The sequence below is a fragment of the Nesoenas mayeri genome (assembly GCF_963082525.1).
Source record: "Nesoenas mayeri genome assembly, chromosome: 18".
In the NCBI taxonomy this organism is placed as follows: Eukaryota; Metazoa; Chordata; class Aves; order Columbiformes; family Columbidae; genus Nesoenas; species Nesoenas mayeri.
In genome coordinates, this window is record NC_137566.1 from 11132040 (window position 1) to 11152997 (window position 20958).

Sequence of the window (20958 nt, forward strand, 5' to 3'; positions counted from 1 at the left end):
TTTACCACTTAAGGCCCATCTCAAAGGTTAAACATGAGCAGTGGAAGCACAAACACCATCACTACATGCAATTCTTGCATCATCTTGGGCTGTGCTCACGTTCCTCTTGCAGCAGTTTAGTGAGAAGTTTTCTCTCCAGAACAAACAGCACAAGCCACTGCAGTTTATCTAGATACAGGTACTTTATTTACAAATATTTAGATTAATAGCATTGTTACATCAAATGAGGAGTACAGCAGTCCAAACAAACCCTTTCTGTGACAGAAACAAGGAGACCTACTGTGAGTTACTGGGAGTACAGGTATTGCACCTCAACAAGCTGTAGTCACTGGGCAGTGCTGTCGCGCAGCAGCAGGTCGTGGTCCCTGGGCAAACCCCTCGCGGTGCAACCTCGGTTTAAGCAGGATGCATTAGCTGCAGATCTCAAACATACCCATCTACTTAAGAATATTAGTTTAAAAAAAGGACTAACGAGACAAAACAAAGGGACAGTGCACAAGTTACCCAAATCCTATTGTCTGCACATTCCAGTTTTGGCTTTTATTTAACATTGACTGTACAATACTCTGGTACCACTGTTTACTTACAAGTCTGAACATGGTATAGTTTTAGTGTCTAGAGAGGGATTTTAAGACTACTTTGTATTTTCAACGCTGCACTAAGATTCAAGTGGGACATTTGACCGTGGTTAAGCACCTACCCCTGCCCTTTTTACCCTACCGTGATGTTTTAAGTGAAGCTCAGGATGAGGTCCAGCAGCACCACACACACATTCCTGCCCAACACCACCACAACCCCCCGGTGGTTCAGTGACACCCACACATGCAACCACCACCCAAAGTGTCCCCTTCACACAACAGGTTGTGTCACCCATGAAGGGTGTACTTGAGGGCTTGATGATAAAGCCCATCCCAAACCTTCACATGAGACTGTTAAAAAATACAACAGGAGTTAAAAATCCCTAGAGAGCATGCGCCTCGTTCGCCTGTCCGGTTCAGCCTCCGCCCATCCCACAAGGTATAAAAGCGCAAGATGTGCAGGAGCACCAGCCTTTGTATACGGCACGAGGCAGGTGATGAAGCCCAATAACGCAAAACGCTCACCGAAGAGAGAAGCGAGTTAGCACACTGCTGATTGCACAGAACAGGTTAATCAAACGGCATCGGTCCAGCACGGTGCGAGATGAGAGACGGACCCTCCGCTAGTGTTAATGCCCCAGCACAGCGGCCGCTCCAGGAGCGGGGCCGGTGTCAGTGAACCGCGGGCGCGCACGGCTCACACTGTACAACTGGGGCTTTCTCACATACTGTTCTAATGCCAGTAATCATTTTCTTCATTAAAATCATATACACAGGATGTATTTAACTGTTAGCTCAGTTCCTTCAAATTTTATACATATTTACGTTCTGTTAACAAATGTAAAGGATAAAAGTGGCGAAAAATGACGTAAAGCTATGAGCACAAGAAGGAATGGATTGTTTCCCTGCGTAAGTTGTACGTCCTGCGCCAGCCCCCTCGACCCCACCACACACCACAGGGAATTCCTTCAACAAAAGCACAATGTTCCAGAGCCCCTCGCTACCATCAGAAATCATTTCACAGCAAAAACTTATCCCGTACTATGGACAGCTCTAAACAGTCAGAGGTGGGGAAGAAAGGCCAAAGAACCATAAAATTAAACCGTACAAGACAAAGCCCTGCGAAAGTGTAAAATCATGAGTCCAGCGTCAGTGCTCAGTTTCAATTATGTATCTGTGACACTATCACAAGGACAATCAAGGAAAAAAAAACTTCTAGATTTACCATGCAGGAGAGGTTTTATTACTCTACTTGCCTTTGATAACCTGATTACATCTAAAGTTGTTTAGCAGTTTAGTACTGTGTTAAACTTGTCTCAGAGTTTTAATTAAACCCAAGAAGATGTACAGAAGACAGGGAAGCAGCCAAAAGCGCCGCCTCCAGCAGACAGAGGTGAAAGGTCGGAAATGGAGCCGTGGAACAGAGGTCACTAGCAGCCGCAGCCTTCTCTCTGGGGCTGGGGTTCGCTGGTTAGTCGCCCCCCCTGCGGAGCTGAGGGTTTGTGCTGTACGCCCGACTCGGCGGCGTTCAGATCCAGGCTGCCGTCTTGGATGTTCTGGTAGATTTTCTTGGCGGCCTCCAGGAACGCGTCCTCGACGTTCTCTCCGCTGGGAAGAGAGCGGCGGGAGTTACTCAGGGCACGGGGCAGCGAAGCAGCGGGGGCAGCTGCCCGGACACCCTGCCTGGCTGGGACAGCCCACCAAGGCAAAGCCGTCACTGCCCCGTGCTCTTCCACACCAGAAGAACTTAAGACACGTTGGTGTGATAACCTGCCCTTGGGACAGCCCTTGACACGGCAGCTCGCTCCCTGGTCAGCAAAGCCCTCAGGACTAGCCAGGAATACAAAACACGCAAAACCAAGAGTAGCAAAAATAAGCGAAGAGGTTGAGCTACACGCACAGAGCGGTTTTGAAAGAGGCGAAAATACAGAGGAGCTACCGTCAGCCCAAGCGCGGTGCTGTCGAGGGTCCCCGCTGCGCACAGCGATCCCGCTCACCGCAGCCCTGGCCGACAGCTCCCAACAGCCCACACAACACACCAACTGGGAACCGCGCTCACCCACACGCTCGACACTCAAGTGACGTCTAAAAACCAAATTGGTTCATTGGAATTCACTCAAAAAGTCTTTGCCTGAAATGTACCGAGGGTCTAATTTCTAAGTCATCCTCAGGCCAAAGCTGACAGGATTGAAAGCGCTATAAATACCCTACAAGAGAACTCAAAATCCATGGTGTGGGGTTTTTTACCCAACCCTGTGGCTGTACTTAGTCACAAGCGACACATTCCCCTCAAACACATCACATCTGAATCATTACTCTAGACAAAGTAACTTACGTTTTTGCACTTGCTTCAAGGAACAATAAACCTGTTCAGAAACAGAGGTTTAACAGTCAATGCACAATGCACTTCAAACAGCCACGTCAGCCACATTATCACCTTCAGATTACATGCAAGGCACTATTTTAGTAGTAAACACTATTTTATGACTAAGTGAAGGCATCAATACACAAGTTGATTTCTAGAACTAAGCACAGTTAAGCCAGACTGAGGCACAGCAGAAGTTTGTAGGTACAATTACATTACTTTGGAAGTGTAAGCTTGTAGCTATCAATGCTGAGGATGCATTTTAATGTAACTATCTTGTAGGAAATGTAACAGTTCAAGAGAAACAACACACCATTTTCTTCAGCAAATTGTTTGGCTTCTTCATATGTAACATCCCTCTGTGCTTCCAGATCTGCTTTGTTTCCTATGAGGATTATCACCTAGTTCAGAAGAAAGAAAATTAGTCTGGGAAAAAGCCCATTAGCTTTTTCACTACTACTCTCGTTATTAGTAAGAGGAAAATGAAAAGGAAATAAGCAGAAAAGTTTAACTACAAAACCCATGCATCTTCAGCGCCCCCTCTGTAAAGCCGGGATCAGCATCTCCAGCCGTCCCCTGGCGATGCTTTAGGCTGTTCTCACGAGACGAGGTCCTACAAAGCAGCAGTTCTACTCTTTATTCACCAAAGTCGCATTCAGAACCACTTCTTGTATTTGCTTAATCACTTGCTAATCCAGCCAGAATCTTTAAGATTTCTTTCATCACAGCAAAGAGTCTTCCCATGGTGCTAAAGTATTTTAGGGGCCTTCAGAAAAGACTGAAAGACAACAGCTCTGTGGGCAGAGACACAGCCAAACCTCCTTCCCCACCCCTCCAGAAGAGCTGGTCGGCTTTTGCTGGAAATCCAAGTTATTTTCCAGTCTAAGATGGGTCAGCGTTCACCTCATTACTACCACAAAACAAGTAGTAATGTCAAAAGTTAAGGTCTGGCCAGAGTTAATCACAATTTTGTCTCCCAGTGCTAAAAAAGGCCCCTGAAAGGTGAGCAGCACAAGACGACTTTACAAGAAGCCTCTACTCTCCCGCACAGGAGCCTGCGCTTGTGCTCCAGTTCCAGCACGGGGACAGAGTCACTGGGGTGATGCAAAATGGGGCCATCAGGACATCAGAGGTTGAGTTGAGAAAACAGCTTGAGAGAGAGAACAGCGCTACCACCACAGATGCCTCGGCCGACCCTTCCACCTCCTCCTCAGAGACAAGCGACCTCGCTTTCAAGCCAAATAAAGTCCAACTTACAGTATTTGGATTGGTGAGGTTCCTTGCATCTGTCAGCCAGCTGCTTAAGTGATTATACGTACTTCTCCTGCAAAAATCAAGCGAGTACAGTTTTAGCCGTGGTAGTTTTTAAAATAAGCGCCAACAGCACAGTCACAGCCACTGAACACACTGACACCTGTCATCCCTGTTCCTCTCCCCAATCTCACGAAATACAACACAGCAACATCTCTATACTCAGCCCAAGTCAACAAGCCAACTTCAAACCCTGAGAGCAATTCTTACACCACAGGTAGGAAGCCAGACCAGTTCACACCTCTAGTATGTGGTGGCTTTACTGTCTTGACAAGGATAATATTTCTATTGTTTTGTTTAGAACACATTAAAGGATTTCCTGTCAAATACAGAACACTGGACAGCACAACAGCAGTTCAGTAACAAACAGGACATAAGATTGTTTATGTGTGACTCAAGATTAAAGCAAACAGGATATATATCTATATAGGCAGGAAAAAAAAAAAAAGAGAGGTGCTTAAAGAACATGAAGAACATCCGCAGAGGAAGACTGGAGGTATGCGAAAGCGAAGTATGTCAGGTTGCACATCTGATTAATGATTCCTTTAGCAGCATCTTTACTTTCTCAGCTCCTGTGCAGTCTCGTGTTGCCGGAGGAGCAGCCCGTGCAGAGCCCGGCAGCCAGGCCTCCCCAGCGCCCTGTTCTACCCAGAGCCCGTGACACACGTCTGCACAGCCCAGGGCAGCAGGGGGACGTACCCGCTGCTGACATCCCCGCTGCCGAGCAGCCGTACCCGCTGCCTCCCAGGAGCGGAAGAATCCATGTACTGATGAGGAGATTTTAAGGGCAAAGCCAGTTCTTTAAACAACTTTAACACAGGCAGTCAAGGCCTGAAACAGCAAAATCTTCCGTTTTCCGAGAAAAGCAGCTCACATAATTCCTCATGTTTCATTTTCAGCTCTTCAAATACTTGAAGTATTTAGACAAAGAAGCGTGATAAGCATCACACAACATGATGCAAACCCATCCAGCCAGAGACAGAGCTCATTAAATCTCAGTCAAGGGGACAGAGGAGGGCACGGAAAGGCTGAGCAAAGCACACGGAGCTGCGACGTGAGCTGCCCCCGTCACCCGCACCCACCTGGTGATGTCGTAGACCATGAGAGCTCCCGCTGCTCCTCTGTAGTAGCTTCGTGTGACAGCCCTGAATCTCTCTTGTCCCGCTGTATCCCAAATCTGTAGTTTAATTTTTTGGCCGCTAACTTCAATTATTCTTGTGCCAAATTCAACACCAATTGTGTGGGGACAGTCTGCCATAACTGTCATGAAAAACAAAAGCAAAGATGAAACCTTTCTAGGACGAGGTCTCCTGAATACAAAGATTCGACTATTGCCAGTTTTCAGTTCTCTTTACTAGACTTTCAGTCTCTAAGAAAGCATTCTTCAGCTACAGTTGTTTCAGCCAGAGAATAGCACGGCTGTCCAAAAGGAAAACATCCGCTTCATAAGTAGCTATAAACACAGGAAATCAAAACCAAACCAGCATCTTTCTAGGTATAATAAACTCATACTTGAAAAAGACCATCTTAGTTTGCCATGTTAGTTTGTTCAGTTGTGCTGCTTTGGCTTAATGCTGACAGACTGAGAACAAGACACATCCTCAGCAAGACTTGGACCGTATGTGAAGTAGCTTTGAAACAATTGGCTGATACTGGATTTTAATTAAAAGCAACATTTAAAAATTGTATTTCTACTAGAAAACAAAACTGTAGCTCCTACCCACTTATTGCCACATCTGGAGCAGACACGGTAAAGACCAGCTTTGTATAATAAATACTTATCCACTGAGCTTGAGCTCCATGGGAAGTCATGCAGATAATAGCTGCTGCAAACTCCAGTGCAACACAGTAAGAATTGAAGGTAATTCTTAATTAGTCACGGTAGCATACATGAGAAATTGTTACAGTTGAGAAAGATTGCAGCGAGACTTAAACTCCATCATACAGGGCAGCCCAAGTGGCAGGAGTTACAGTGGCTGCAGAGAATGGCAGCGCAACTTACGTCTGCAAACAGAGCCAAAGATAAAGGAATACTTCCTTCTGCTTGAAGTGCTTAAAAGCACTAAAAAACTCCAGCTGCTTGTGTTCAAGCTACACCAATACTGAAACCATGCAACTTTCAGGCAAGAAATTTCACTTTGTCACACATCAAAACGCCCTAGAAAAGCTGTAAAAACAGACACGGTCTCCCCACTCATCACAGGTAGGACTGAAGCGGCAGTTTTGCCATTGCTACATCAACGTTTTGTTTCTACATCTGCAGGAGTTCAAACAAAAATGTGACCAAGCACAATTCAAACCCGCACAGATGGAGACAGACACCACATCAAGCTCATGCATGACAGAAGCAAAAAGGCAGGAAAGAGAGATGAAGCGTACCAGTTAGAATAAATATTGTAATTGAAATACTCACACTTCTTTTCTGTAAACTGATGAAGCAAACAGGACTTTCCTACACCCATGTCCCCTGTTACAGAAAGAACAGTTAAGGCTGACACCACATCATGGCTCCAACAAGCTCATTTTCTTCATCCCACACAGTAAGTGGTACAGAGACAGGCAGTCATTCCTTTCTCAGGTCTAATGGGCAATGTTCTATACCCGACTACAGCCTTTACATTTAGCAACTTTTGTACTATAGTTTTGGTAACAGGCACAGGGTTGCAAGCAAGGGTGGAGCGGAAAACTCAAAAGAGAAGTTAATCTGTGTTACTGATTTTACAACTGTATTTCACAAGGTTATGAGAAGCAGACCTGTAAGAAAGTGAAATGTCAAATACACCTTTAGAGCGTTTGCCCTGGTCCTGTCTTACTTGCAATAAGCAGTAAGGACATCAAACCCACTGACAACCAACCAGAACATGCTAAGAAATTGCTTCACTTCCACTGATCCACTTACACAATGCCAATAGTGAGAAATAACAAGATCTTTTAGGAACCAGCTTTTCCACAAGCCAAGACTGTCACAGCAGCCTGACTTACAAACCATTACAATAAGATTGCAGATCACTTACACCTACACAACATCATTAAGAATTAAACAACTAACAGCAAGACCAGTTCTTCCAGGAGAGTAATAAATGCAATCAAGTTCCTGACTCTAAACAGCCGAGGAAGTTGCAGCTAAAAGCAACATCTAAACACAAAATTATAGCCTGACAAAGGTTTATAAGCATGTCTAAAGCAATGGATTCCAATTATTATAGTACTTGTGTCTTCAACATAGATTCTAAAATCTTTGAGACTAATGATGCAGAGGCTGCCAAAGCGCTATATAGCAAAACTGTATTAACACAACATCCCAGTTGTGGCGATTCCATTAACGGTTTTCCCATTTCCAATGGATTTTGCAATTTCTCTAATATGAACTTGATTTAGGGCGAAAGGACCACATAGATGTTTTTAGAACACCCTTTTTTTCCTAGTGCTATGCAGAGGGCTAAATATTGTGGTTGTACCAGGAAAGATGACACACATACTTCAGTACTGTTGAACAAGAACAGTCATTTTCAACAGTAACTCATCGATAAAGTGAACTCAGCCCAGGCACTGGTACTCGCCCTCGCTCCCAGTTCACTCACCACAGATCACACAGCTCCAATTCCGCGGCACAAAAGGCATTTGCCTTTATATTGTCAGCCGCTAAAGATTTAGAGCAAGTGTGGAGCTGTGCGAGGGACTGAGGCTGGACACAGAACTCCCCAGAGAATCCCCAGTATGGAGCAAGCAGCACTCAGGGCAGCCCCTGGTTTGGAGGGGCTCTCATGCACACACACATCGCCACAAACAGGTACGTGCCCCGTAGTACTTACCAATAATGATGTACTTAAAGATGTAGGAATAGTTGTAAGGTGCGGTTGCCATTGTGGCACTACAACAAAAAACAGAACATATCAGAACCGCTGCTTGGTCACCAAACTCAACCCAATTAAGCCAATTTAATTCCTACAAGCAAACAAACCCCGTTTCCCCTTCCTCATCCCCCAGCTACCCTTTCGTTCACAGTGGAGATTTCTCTGTGCCTCCCCACAGTCACTGAATTTGTGCCAGAGACATTGAACAAAACTCTCACATCATTTGCTCTGAATCCATCAGTAAGGCCTCTTAGTAGAAACACGCTCTGCGTAGTATTGATACTCATTCAATCTCATCCAGAAAGACTTAAAAGCTGTTGAAACTTCCAGTAGCTTTGTACAGAGTCACAGGGTGGACCAGCATTCACAAACCAAACAGCTGATACATAACTGAAAATAAAAATCTGAAGAGGTTTAACAAAACCAGCAGATTGGAACCTCACACTTCTGAGACTTGCAACAGCAAGAAAGGAAACAGTGCAGCTTGCATCAAACAGCTAAGAATTACCTAAAAAAATGCTGTAGTAGCATCAACGGGGGTCTGGACTGCTACATGTCCACATCAGGAAAGTGGTACCAGCCACAAATCAGATGTTCAGGAAGTTAGTTAACATCCCGGTGGCTTTGTCAGCATAGCAGCATTACAGCAAGGCTTCACTGTTTCTCTTTTTGAAGTCATGGTCAAAATCAGATTGGGGTAGGTACTTCCAATATTGCAGAGTTTTCCTAAGCTTTCCTAGATGTATGAATTGGAACTGGCTTCAGCTGTGTAAGCCTGCAAGGAGTACTAGCTAACTAATATAATACATCAGTTAACAAGGATTACACATCCATGCTGGCCAGATATTGCCAGTTAACATCAAGGATGGAAAAAGCCTGCTTTTGTCCCAGGTCTTCCGTTACATTAGATATAATGTCATCAGATAAGCAAATGGAAAATTTGTCTTAGGAATTCACCATTTCCTTTCCTGCTCCTACAAGGCAGCCAGCCAGCCATTAGAAAAACATGGGACTTCTCACGAAGAACACCACTTCAGCCTAGGAAGATTTTCATCCAGTCATGTGTCATCCACATGACGAACTAAACCAGTACTGTACAGATAAAAATGCAAGAAAGCTGACAAGTCTAACTTTTTCAAAAGCAAGTGTTGTTTCCTTAACCACAATTAGTCCTTAAGAGTGAACTGTAGTCATAAGAAGAAGGTGACACAACAAATCCCATTCACAGTGTAGAGCCAACAGCCTCCACTTTACATGGCAGAGGTTTAAAGCAAACACTCTTATCTAGACCTTGGAGGGGAACGACTCCAGCAGTGATGGAGGGTTTACCATGTGCCAGTCGCTGCTGTGCACCTCGTCTCTCCTTCACGCGTGGCTTGTGATGTGCAAACTCAAGTCCTTCTGTCCCAAGCAGTATGCAAAACATCTACGCTAAGTCCTATATATACACAAACACACACACTGTTCTATTAAACAAAGTTTAATCCAAGATAGTAAACAAAAACTTTTGGACAGTAATTCTTGGATGTGTTGGCAAGACAGGATTCCACACTAAGTGCTGCACAGGTTCCAAGAACGATAATTTCAATCAATAAAATCTGAGAGGAAACTCTTCCACCGCAGCAGAGGGAAATCTCTTGCAGCCGTCACACACCACCTGTGGCTCATCAGTCTCTGGCAAATAACGGCTCAGTGGACAGACCGCTTACTGCTGTAAGAATTCATATCCACGATTGGAAATGTGCTGCCCCTTACCACACAAGCCAGCAACTTTACTGCCTTATTTCCTGGAAGTGGAAGATTCCAGAGCTGTAGGATCAGCTTCAATACGTGCATGGATTATTTTCATTCAACGCCAGCAAACAAAGCCAAGTAACTGCTCCATATAGAGTTCGAAATTAATGTGTCACTGCGGAAACATCCAATACTTCCAATTTTCTGAACACATTTCCATGCATTATGTTGTTCCTCTTTTCCAGTGCATCCCAATAGCAGTAACATTCAAACTGAGCATCTTCTGATCCAATCCACTTCTTCTTAGAGGACACTTGCCACTTGCTTTCCCAGCTGGAGGACTGTGTTCACCACTCAACACAGTTTGATAGCTGACAAGGTTAAACTGGAGGAGTATGAGGTACTTAAGTGTAAAAAACAAAAGCTTGGAAAGGTCAATTCATACACAAATACTTCAGGAGAATAGCACGAACTGTACTATTTTCCACAGAAAACAGGTGGGTGCTACAGCCACAGTAAAGGTGAAGACACCAACAGCACTAATATGCATCTACTCTGAAAGATCTAAGGTGCATTCTGGGGATGGCAGGATCTAGTAACTTAGACTGTTTTTAAAAAAATTCAACATTGTAAGCTCTGAGATAGGGAAGCACTCCTGCGGCTCTGAAAGTTGTCCTGCAGAAAGCCAGGGGAGCCCTCTCCCTTCACACCAGCAGCTGCCTAAGGAATGCTATTAATTAGTACTCACACTCACAGAAGTCTCACATTTCTGAGCACATGACTTTCCAACACTGCTGCATCTAACAAGGGAGGGGAACATGTCCTGCTATCCAGACTTGTAAGCGGCATCACTGGAAGGTGGAGGAAGACTGCTTTAAAAAAAAGACAAAGTAGGAACTCTGTACAGGCTATATCACAAACTGAATTTGAAGTGAGTCTCTAAACTAGAAGCTTTACTGCTAAATATATATTCTGTTTATTTGACAGACCTTTTGCTTGCTAAGATATGTCACTTTTCATTGTATTCATTAACTAAAGAAGTCCAACTATGCTGTTTTGATAGAAAAGAAACTGTCACTGCTTTGCAACATATGCATCAAAACCAGCTCCCGCTTCAAAGTGAGAGTTAGAAAACCAAATATCTGAGCCTGACAACATTGTCTGTTAAGAAATGGGTGGGAAGGGAGGACTCACTTCAAGCCACGTCTCACTGTTAAAACTGACATTAGGCCCTTAAAGCAGGCGCAAGACACTCCACAAGGCACACAGCCTGAATAAATAGATTATTAACAGCAACACCAATGGAGAAACTGCCCCATACGATGAGTCTAGACCTTTTCTCAAGTTCCAGAGAGTTGCCGAAGAAGTTACTGTGTCTGACAGACATATACCCTGAAAGCTTGCAGAAACACAGATATTAAGTTTAAACACTGAAAAAAATAAAGCTGCACTTCAGTATTACATTTATTCCAAGGGTCATGTTACAGAAAAGATTCTGAAATACTCCAAATTATTACTAAAGGTCAGGAATATTTTCTGGAGAACAGATGACTTCTTAAATAAAAAAATTACCAAGGAAATAACAAACCTTTAAAAATTCAGATAAGGATAAGCAGGGATCCAAACTGTACTGGGATCTTGGAATAAAACCGATATTCCAGAAGTGCTCTGTGCTGAAGGGGAAAAATAAATGCAAACTCAACACAGAAGCCATGTTAGAGATTTCAGCCTTAGAAAACTTACATCTCAGCATTTACTTCAGCTGAAAGAAGGAAGTCTACACAGGAATAGCACACAAGATTCAGCAAATGCAAAATGTTAGCACAAGGGGTTAATATATGTTGACAACATCAGCCATCTGTAGAATCTGGAGTTCTACCTTCACTTCACAGCTCTCTGCTCCTGACACATTAATCTTCATAATCCCAGTATTGGGGAGTGGGACTTTGCTCTTGGGAGAACACGGAGGCCAGAACTGCAGCACCAAGAAAGTTGCACACAGGTACATGCAACTTACCTCCAGCCACTGCTGCCATTAGACAGTAGGACACCCAAGTTAACCAACCATGAATTTACTGTTAAATAAAGTAAAAGCAGCTTAGTCTGGAACTTGGTCGACCTGCCATCCTTCTTCCGGGAAGGTCTGCCAACTTGGAACAAGTCTGGGCTGCCCTGTCAGAGGTAACACAGCCCCAGAGTTCAGAGCATTATTTCAGGATGGCAACTAAGCAGAGGATCATACTTCATTATATGCAGATTTCTACTAGTTTCAAAGCCTGCACAATCAATTTCTGTACTACACTTAGGACTAGAACTGTTACAGTGAACAGTGTCCCCACAATCCATATTCCATGTAGCAACTTCTCCTTTAGAGGCCCTTTTTTATTAAGAGTTAGAGATAAACCTAATGGGATCCTAGTGGCACCTACATTTCCTCCTCTCATCACCAAGCACTACACAGGGATTCTGACATCCCACTGGAGCTTTGAGTATCAGCACACATCTGTACAAACCGAGACAAGGTTGTTCTAGGCACACTGCCGTAACATTCTTTATCAGAACAACAACTGTAAATGTCATATCCCTACAAGCTTTCGCGAGACCCATGCAGTTCCTTCTAGCTCAACTCAAGGACATCATGAATTTTAACTCCTCACTGGATATCATTTGCATTGAGTAATTTCCCAGCCTCATGCTCAGCATAAGCAGGTATGCTGGTAGAAGAGACTAGAACTTGCCTGCACAGGTTTTATTAGACCCTGCAGTGGTTAATACCACCAAGTGGCCAACCCACCTCTGCAGACAGCTACCAGCTCCAAACTCAGGACTGCCTAATTAGTTCTCCTCAAAAACATACCACTCTGCAGCCAGAGGACCATGGTTTAGTTAGACTGGAGCAAGAGGCATTTGGAACCTCATCTGCCATCCAAGTGTTCTTTGGGCCATTCCTCAAGGCTATGCAACAGGCAAGGGTCTCACAGTTGAAGTCCAGCTCCCTTTTATAAAAGGTAGTATCATCTCATTCCTTGCATAAACTGAAACATCTTTCCAAGAGCTGTTAATTTTTTTCATTTGGAAGAAAATATTAGTTGTGTACAAGGGGAACTGTACACAAGCAATAACTACTATTATTTAGAACAGCTTCTAGATCTCGACACAAAATGAACACGTAGTTATCCTCTTTCCCAGGGCATCATCTTCCTTCTCTTCCCTGCATATTTACTTAGATATTAATCAACAGTGAACACTGAGAAGAGATAAATAAGGAGGGGAAGAACTGGAGAGAGGTAGAATTGTTTCTATCTGTAATTGCACTATTCCCCTAATGAAGACTTCTGTCAAGCACACAAAAGACCACAGTCTAACTGGTACCTTACTTTAGAAGGCTGATAGAAATACCGTCTGCAATTGCTTCAACTGTGGCCTTCTGTAAAAACCACACCATACCAGAAAGTGATAACAGTTTTGTTATCAATTAATATACCCAAGTGGTAATTTCCCGCAAGTCTGTTATCCATACCAAGCTATGATGTCTATTACAGTTAAATTTCATTGTAGTTCTATGACTTCTACACACCAAGTACACTAAATATATAAACATCTCACCCTCTATAAGATTGTGGTCCCACAGCCTCCCTGGTTTATTTGGTTTGTCTGTGAACAGTCTTTTGTTGAGGCCTATCCTGAGGTGTCTCCTGAGCAGTCGGTTACCAGCCCAGCACTCTCTCCTTCACATCTGACAACATGACCTGTTGCTGCCCAGTTCCCCACTCCCCCTCCAGCCTTCTCCATTTGGATTTCATTAAAGCATCTGATTAGCACACGATAGTAAATTTGGCAGAACTGATCTCTGATCAGACAGCAACCCAGCAAGCTCCTTATGATCCGCTGAAGCTCACTTTGCATTTCCTTGTCCACTTATTCGTCCTCTGAAAACACACAAGGCCTGCATGCCACTGGGCTCAGACTAACAAGGCTCAGCTGTGCACAGCCCTATTTCAAGCTGTTCTTGAAAAAATGCATTTGCTGTACACTTTAACCATGTAAAACACCTTCACTCAGCCTGAGATCTAGTATTTCAAAAGACTTCACAGGCCTTCACTTCTCTTCCTAGATGAGAACTTTGACTTCATCTATTTTTAAATCAAGCCTGGATCATATTATCTTCACCCAGTCGCACACATGTTGCGCGCGTTATCCCTTCGATGGTTTCACATCCTGCTCCATCAAGTTCCTCCATTTTGTTTCCTAAACTTCCTGCATTTCCAGGCACACCCCTCGTCTCTCACCGACCCCACCCTGCACCAAACACCGGTACCTGCCCTCAGCACTCACAGCTCCAGCGGCCATTCTCTCAGCCATAGTTCTTCATCTATTGGTGTATCCTCACTTATCCTATTGTCCTCTTCCTACAGAAGAGTTTAACCTGCGGCACATCTGTGTTCATTGCAGGAAAACCAAGCTCCAGAAACACCAGATTAGTTTAGGGGCAGTATATACAGAAACCAGAAGAGTTTTTTTGTCAGCCTATCAAACCAGAACAACATGTTACTGTCTGGAGTCATCACCTTGGAAAACAAAGAGTCACAAACACACTTTAGAACAAAATGAAGTAAGGTCTACCTCCTCTGTTGCAAAAAGATGGAGCAAAATGAGAAACAATCATAAGCAGGTTCCAGCAGATGCACAGGAGTACGCAAGTAATTTTAAAAGATCAATTTACATTTTAAATCTAGGTATCTCCAGTATAACAGGTTTGTTTTCAAACTGCTGTCCTTCACAAGAGCTTTTTATTAATATATATATATTCGTAAAATGGAAAAAGAAAATAGGAGCTGCTTCTTTCCACTCAGATTTATGACATTTTCAAACCCCTACAAGAGAGCTAGTAATTTCCTTTTTAATCCATATTAAACTGTGATTATTAGTTATTAAGTCCCCCAGGGCAGTGTCCAAGCACCAGTGGCTCCCCATCCAAACCACGACAGATGCGAATCCCAAACCCATGGCATTCCACACAATAACATCTGGCTGCTGGAAAAGTTACACTTCTGACTTGGGGTTTGAAATTATTTAGGATATAGACAAGCTGAGTAGATCTTGTTCACAATGGGGCACTTTTACCTCTGTGAATATATATCATTCAATACAGATTCACTCTGTTTCTGAGGCCGAGAAAGCAAAGTCCACATCAAGTAACCTCCAGAGCAACAGAACCATCTGCCAGAGAGACCCCAATGCATACAGACACCTTTTCCTGGCTTTACAGCAAGGATCATTCAGTACAGCTTTAACTCAAGACACAGCTATCCACAGATGTCAGAGAAACCTTAAGAGTTTACTGCAAACAGGCAACAGACAACTAGGTGAAAGAGTAGGACTTCATTCTTCTGTTTAGCCTGAATAAGCGCTGACAAAACAGAGAACAAGTCTGTAATATTTTTGTTGCTTTCCCGACTAGGAAGTGCCATTCCCCTCCACCCTCCTAAGAGCTGTTTTTCAGTCCAAGTTCATGACAGCACAGGTCAACTTCAGAATCCACAGCACAGATAACGCTGCACATGGAACACATACACAGCGTAACACACGCGTACAGGAAACACCCTAAGTGCAACTGCAACAATACAGGGTATATATACATATATATATATATATGGCATGAGCACAAGCACTGGATGGTGGCGAGTTCCACACGGGTGTGTGGTACAGGGGCGGAACGGGAGGCGGTGGCGACAACCAGCGCAGCAGCGGCCCCGCTCCTGCCCGGCAGCCTCGCCCCGCTCGGCCCTGCCGCACCAGCGGCCCCGGCCCCTTCCTGCCGCCGCCGGAGCCGCGGAGGCCAGGCCGAGACCGGGCCCAGCCCGCACCACCCACCGCCGGGAGCGCGGCCCCAACCAGGCCCCGGCTCCGGGCGGCAGCAGGAGGAAGTGTCGCCCCCCGAGCCCAAGGGGCGGCCGAGCCTGTGTCCGTGCCCGCCGGCGAGGCGATCCCGCCGCTGCGGGGCCTGGTGCTGCAGGCCCGGCCGAGCGGGGGCCGCCCCTCCCCGGCTCCGCCGTACCTGGGCTCGGGGAGCGGGTGGCTGTGCAGCGTGGCTGTGCAGCGTGGCTCTGTCGGCGGCAGCCCGGTCACCCCTGCGGGCACTGCAGCGCTCTGCTTCGGGCTGGGCGACGGCCGGGCCGGTGTCCGCCTGTCCCCGCGGCTCCCTCAGGCTCGGCTCCGCTGGCTCCACTGCGCCCCCATCACCCCCCTCAGCCAAGATGGCGGCGCCCCTCGCACGGGGTTTCCCCGCCCACTCTCGACGGGCGCCGCGGCTGCACAAAGGTGGGCGCGAGAGGCTGCGCCGGAACCAATGGCGGAGGCCACGCGCCGGCGCCGCCCCGCCCTCCACGCCGGCGTGCGGGGCGGGGCGGGGCGGGAAAGCGGCGGGGCGGGCGCGTGCCCCCTCAGGCGGCGCCTCCTCGGCGGGTGCCGGCGCGTCGGGGCGGCCCGGGGCGGGGACACCGGGAGCGGTCGCCAGAGCGCTGAGGGAAATGCCGGATTGCCAGCTCTCCGTGGTGGAAAAGTGAGTGATCCTGCCTGGAAACTGCAGCCCGCCAGAAAATCCTCCCGCCCCTTGGCCTTCCGTGTTCCCGCCTCGTTAGTCACCCCTGTAGCTGCCTCCGAATCGGTACAATTATCTTCCAATTTCTACTTTTAGATAATCTCTAGAACCGCGGACACTAATGTGTAAATACAAAGTATTGCTAAGTGCAAATACAAAGACTCCAAGGTATTTGACACACTGTCTAGAAGGATTACCCCCATGTTTGCTGTCCTGCCTCAGAACCCCTACAAACGCGGCTCCTTCACGGATTCCCTGCGTTTCCTACCCAACAAACTCACCGGATCCTCAGCTCAACATCCAACCTTCCCTCACACAAACACAGAAATTACAGGAACAGTTAATAAGTCCAGACATTCAAAATCTAAACCCCTGGTATTCCAGATTAATATTCAGATTTTCAGCTTTACATTGTATTTAACCCAAACTCTCTTGAGACAGTTTTTTGCTTTGGTTTGGGGTTTTCTTTTGAAAGCTGTAGGGCCTACAGACCTGTTAAAGGTATTTCCGATCCATATGAAGAGCAACGCCCAGCAGAGCTGCCAGAGGGCAGCCACACGGCATCTCTCCAGCGGATGATTTATGCTCTGGAGAAGGAACAAGATGCTTCGTCAGCTTTAGTGCCGCAAAAGCAAAGAGCTTCAATTAAAGCAAGTGCAGGGATTCTACTTATTTTAAAACAGAGCTGATTAGGGCTTAAGTGTGACTGAAAAGAGCTAACAGTTCTTCCTGCCCAAATACATATTAGACATTGAGCCTAAATAATGTAATTTCCTCTCCTAACAGAGTGCTAGAGGCAAACAAGGGTTTCATTTTGGTCCCACATGTTATAGAAAGCATCAAATTCTGTCGTGTGTCAGTGTCCAAGACTCAAAGCACTCCTTCCCATATGGCAGCATGCCGCTAATATTAACATTCTTGTGGAAACCTCTTTCCAGAATGGGCATTTTCCATCTCCATTAGCATGACATTACTAATTCCATTTTCTCAGCGTAGCAACGGCCCAGGAATCCTCTGCTTTCTGCAGTGACTGCTTCCCATTAATCACCCACCCCCTGATCATTACTCAACCCCTACCAGGGAGGCACTGGATGCTCCACATCACCCAGGCAGAAGCCTCTGACACAGGGTGAAAAGAACAGATGAAAAACCTTTTTCTTTTATATATCTACATAATAACTAAATAAATCTCTGAATAACAAAAAAAAAAACCAAGGACCCAGTAGAAAGATAAAATCTAGCAATCTACTACAGTTGTACAACTACTGTCTGTTATTGTCAGGGTCCCAACTTCTAAACAGCTAACACCGTACAACAGAACCAGTTTAAAGGTTTGCGATGCCTTATATGGAATGACTTTTACTAGAAAAATAGGTCAAACCGAATCAGTAAGAATGATTTCCACAAGAGGGAGTCTTTAAACGGAAAAATGATCTGACTATTTTGACCCAGTTACGGTCTAGTTTACTGTCTTTAAAATATACATTTCCTTCAAGCACTTGGTATTTCCCCAACTATTATTAACACAGACACTGTAACATTTGCTTAACAGGCGTTAACATTCAAAATTGTGAAAATATCACACAAAAATCCAGGGTGCTTTTCTCTTTGTGGTTCAGGCCTGGTTAAGTTAGTCAAACGGGTTTAGCTTCCCTGTTTTTACAGGACGGAACCAACGCCAAGTGATCATCACCGTTCTGCGATGCCCTGGAAAGGCCTTTGCAGCCTGCAAATGGTGTCAGCAGCCAACTTGAGTTAATCTGAAACTCATATTTCTGTGATCTACTCAAATGTATTTTACATAAAACTGTCTTCATCTGTCAGATGAGGTAAAAGGCAATACGGATTTGCTTTAAAGGTTCTGGTTTTGAATAATTTTCTATGCTTTTATCAAACATTCCTATAAAGTGCACAAAAGACGTGAGCAAGCCAGAAGCTGGAGTAATGGCATCTATATTTCTTCTTTGATTCTTTTATTCTTGCAAACGCTTGAAAGCCTGCAGCAGTTTTTCAACAACAGTTATTGAGAAAAGGCTGACTTCAACCTATTCATTCTGAACATCTGGACAGAACCTAACAACAGTGATTAAAACCCACTAAATTGGTAACAATACCAAACTGCTAGAGATGGAATCCTGCCCCTTGTCCCACCCTTCTTTGTGGATTTCTGCTGGGTCAATGCAGCCTGCTCTTGAAAAGCCTTTTCTACGTGTCTCCTTCTGAAGTCTCTGTGAAGAGAGAACAGCATCCAACTTTTCTGGTCACATGAGAATTGCTCTGGGATCTCTTTTTTACCACAAACCTCAGGAAAAGTAAAGACTCAGAGGTAATACAGTTGATAGAAGGTTTGAGGATTCTGTTCTTTTCAAATAAATTACATACAATAATCTATAATATCTGCTTCCTTGTTTTAGAATGCATCCTTGTAAAATATTTTAAAAATAATGATTAAATTAACCCTCACAACATTCCTATGAAGGGAAGCATTTGAATCCCCATGCTACAAATGCAAGGACTGAAGATGAGTGTGATTGAGGGCCCGGCCCTAGGACACAAATACACAAAAAGACAGAAATAGGAGCCGGGCTTTCTGAGTCCTGAGTCCCTGTTCAAACTACGGCTACGCTCCCACTTTGGGGGAGCCGTTGCTTTACAGAAATCACTGTATCTCAGTCCATCTTTAGTTTCCTTATTAAAACAGATTTTCACCAAAGAAATGAAAAAAAAAAAAATCATGAACTTCTATAGCACTATTCACACAAGAAGCTTGAGAAACTTCATTATAAAGATCTTGTCATGCCCCTGTGAAGTGGTTAATTTTCTCAGTTACTTCATGGATCTACAGACGCGAAATTCCTGCGCACGCGCGGACAGACAGCAAGGCTCCGGTAAACCAGCTGGCATTTGTCTTTCCGTTGCAACCCAGAAATTTTCACACACACATCACCATCTGAAAATATGAAGAGGTGACGGCACCACAGAAATGCAGAAAACAACATCAAACCCCATGTTTGCAATCACTGAGGAAGCCGCCCTTCTACCTCCTGTGCTCAGGGAAAGCTGAGGCAACGCTGCACATAGCACACATGCTCCGCAACCGGGAGTAAAAGCAAATGGCAAACAATTAGTCACCAGTTCCTTATTTGCAGTCACAACAGCTGCTGTAAAGTTGTAATGCGGGTTCCCAATATTGCTATTGCTAACACAAGTTTGCTTATCCTACAGGAAATGGGACTTCGTACAGCGCAGCAGAAACCTGGTGATAGTAGAACTGATCCACTGCAAAGCAGCAATTAGCAACACTCAGGAAAATCCGTTACCCAACAGCAACCATGACCAGACTGTCACCATTTAAACTGTCACATCACAGAGTCAGTCAAATGGAACTTGAAGTAAGGTATGTCTGTACAGTCTTGGTTTGTCTGTCTTCTTCCTCTGAAACCCAACTTCTTTTTTCTTTGTTCAAGTTTATGCAGGCTAACACACAAAGAAGAAGCATGAGGACATTTCAGGAACTATTTTGAAACTGACTTCTGTGAGAAATGATCACGTAACACTGGATTGGTCTGAAGTGACTAATTGGTCTTTTGTATTTTAAGTTGCCAGGTTCTCCTTTCGTGTCTTACCATTTCAGTTTTGTGGTATCTGTAGAAATGGCTTTGTGGCCAATTGGTTTTTTAGTTCCTTCTTTATCTTTTTCTTAAGTTCCTTCATCTGTTGTAAAATAGGTAGCCTAAGATCATGTTTTCACTGGCACTTATACAACTTCAGGTTCAACTTATTAATAATATAAGAAAGTTTGGGCCAACAGTAATTCTGGTGTCAGTAGGCACAGATCAGCTGGGCTCTCTCTGCTATGTTCCATTTCCCTGAAGGCGGGGGATGGCAGAACAAACTGAACAGCCCTGCCTGCCTCTCAGCAATCACTTCTGAGCACAGCCTTCGATGACATACAGAGACGGCTCCAGTTGGCAGGGTCAGCGCTCAGCAGGACTTCTGTTACCCTGACCAAAGATAAAGCTGAGCTGCATTGGCTTTATTGGACTTATTCTGGAGATCACACTTGAACTCTGCTGTCCGATTCACTTCTTTAGCTTAATCCTCTACACTGCATTCAAGCTTATATGTGTCATGTAGTGAGTAGCTTATATCTTAGCACCAAAAAGAAATTGTTACAGCAATAGAACTCTCTGCAAAATACCCGCATCAGCCTTTCAAAGACATGCAAGTTGTGTGTTTTTTCTGGTTGATATGACAACACACCATAGACCAAATCTTAAAAGTGGTGAAAGAATGTGTGAGTCAATCATCTTGCACAAAACAAGAAAAGAACTTGAATAATGTTCATGAATAGAACAAGAATAATGATTTACATTAAACATATTTGTCTGACAGTTAAATATTTTTTTTGTTTTGCTGTGTAGTGATTATGAGTGCAATTCATATTATGCATTATAATGTGTTTACCTTTGCTTGATACAAACATGATGCAGAACATCAAGTCAATAATTTATG

General features: G+C 44.6%; 1 protein-coding gene across 7 annotated transcripts; it reads right to left on the reverse strand.

Annotated features, from left to right (window-relative positions):
- Positions 1 to 173: 173 nt before the first annotated feature.
- On the reverse strand, positions 174 to 16199 carry RAB14 (RAB14, member RAS oncogene family). 7 transcript variants are annotated; one of them, XM_080356059.1, is made up of 11 exons: positions 15901 to 16199; positions 11431 to 11515; positions 10591 to 10714; positions 8327 to 10227; positions 8067 to 8125; positions 6668 to 6721; positions 5337 to 5514; positions 4201 to 4267; positions 3257 to 3344; positions 2914 to 2944; positions 174 to 2186 (listed from the first exon to the last, which is right to left on the reverse strand). In XM_080356059.1, exons 4-11 carry the CDS (start codon positions 8344 to 8346, stop codon positions 2009 to 2011), a joined length of 675 nt encoding a protein of 224 aa, XP_080212185.1. In that variant the 5' UTR covers positions 8347 to 10227; positions 10591 to 10714; positions 11431 to 11515; positions 15901 to 16199; the 3' UTR covers positions 174 to 2008. The 7 variants fall into 7 exon arrangements, with proteins under 7 accessions (XP_080212185.1, XP_080212184.1, XP_080212186.1 ...); XM_080356058.1 differs by having other exon boundaries at positions 8327 to 8498; positions 8617 to 10714; XM_080356060.1 differs by having other exon boundaries at positions 8327 to 10711.
- Between the last annotated feature and the right edge of the window lie 4759 nt (positions 16200 to 20958).

Bases quoted from the DNA above. Each gene is read 5' to 3' on its own strand.
- RAB14 (XM_080356061.1), bottom strand. From the start codon at position 8,346: ATGGATTCAGAGCAAATGAT. The intron at 5,515-6,667 runs GTGAGTATTTCA...TTTTCATGACAG, and splicing joins TCAGTTTACAGAAAAGAAGT to TTATGGCAGACTGTCCCCAC. The intron at 4,268-5,336 runs GTGGGTGCGGGT...TGATTTTTGCAG, and splicing joins ATGGTCTACGACATCACCAG to GAGAAGTACGTATAATCACT.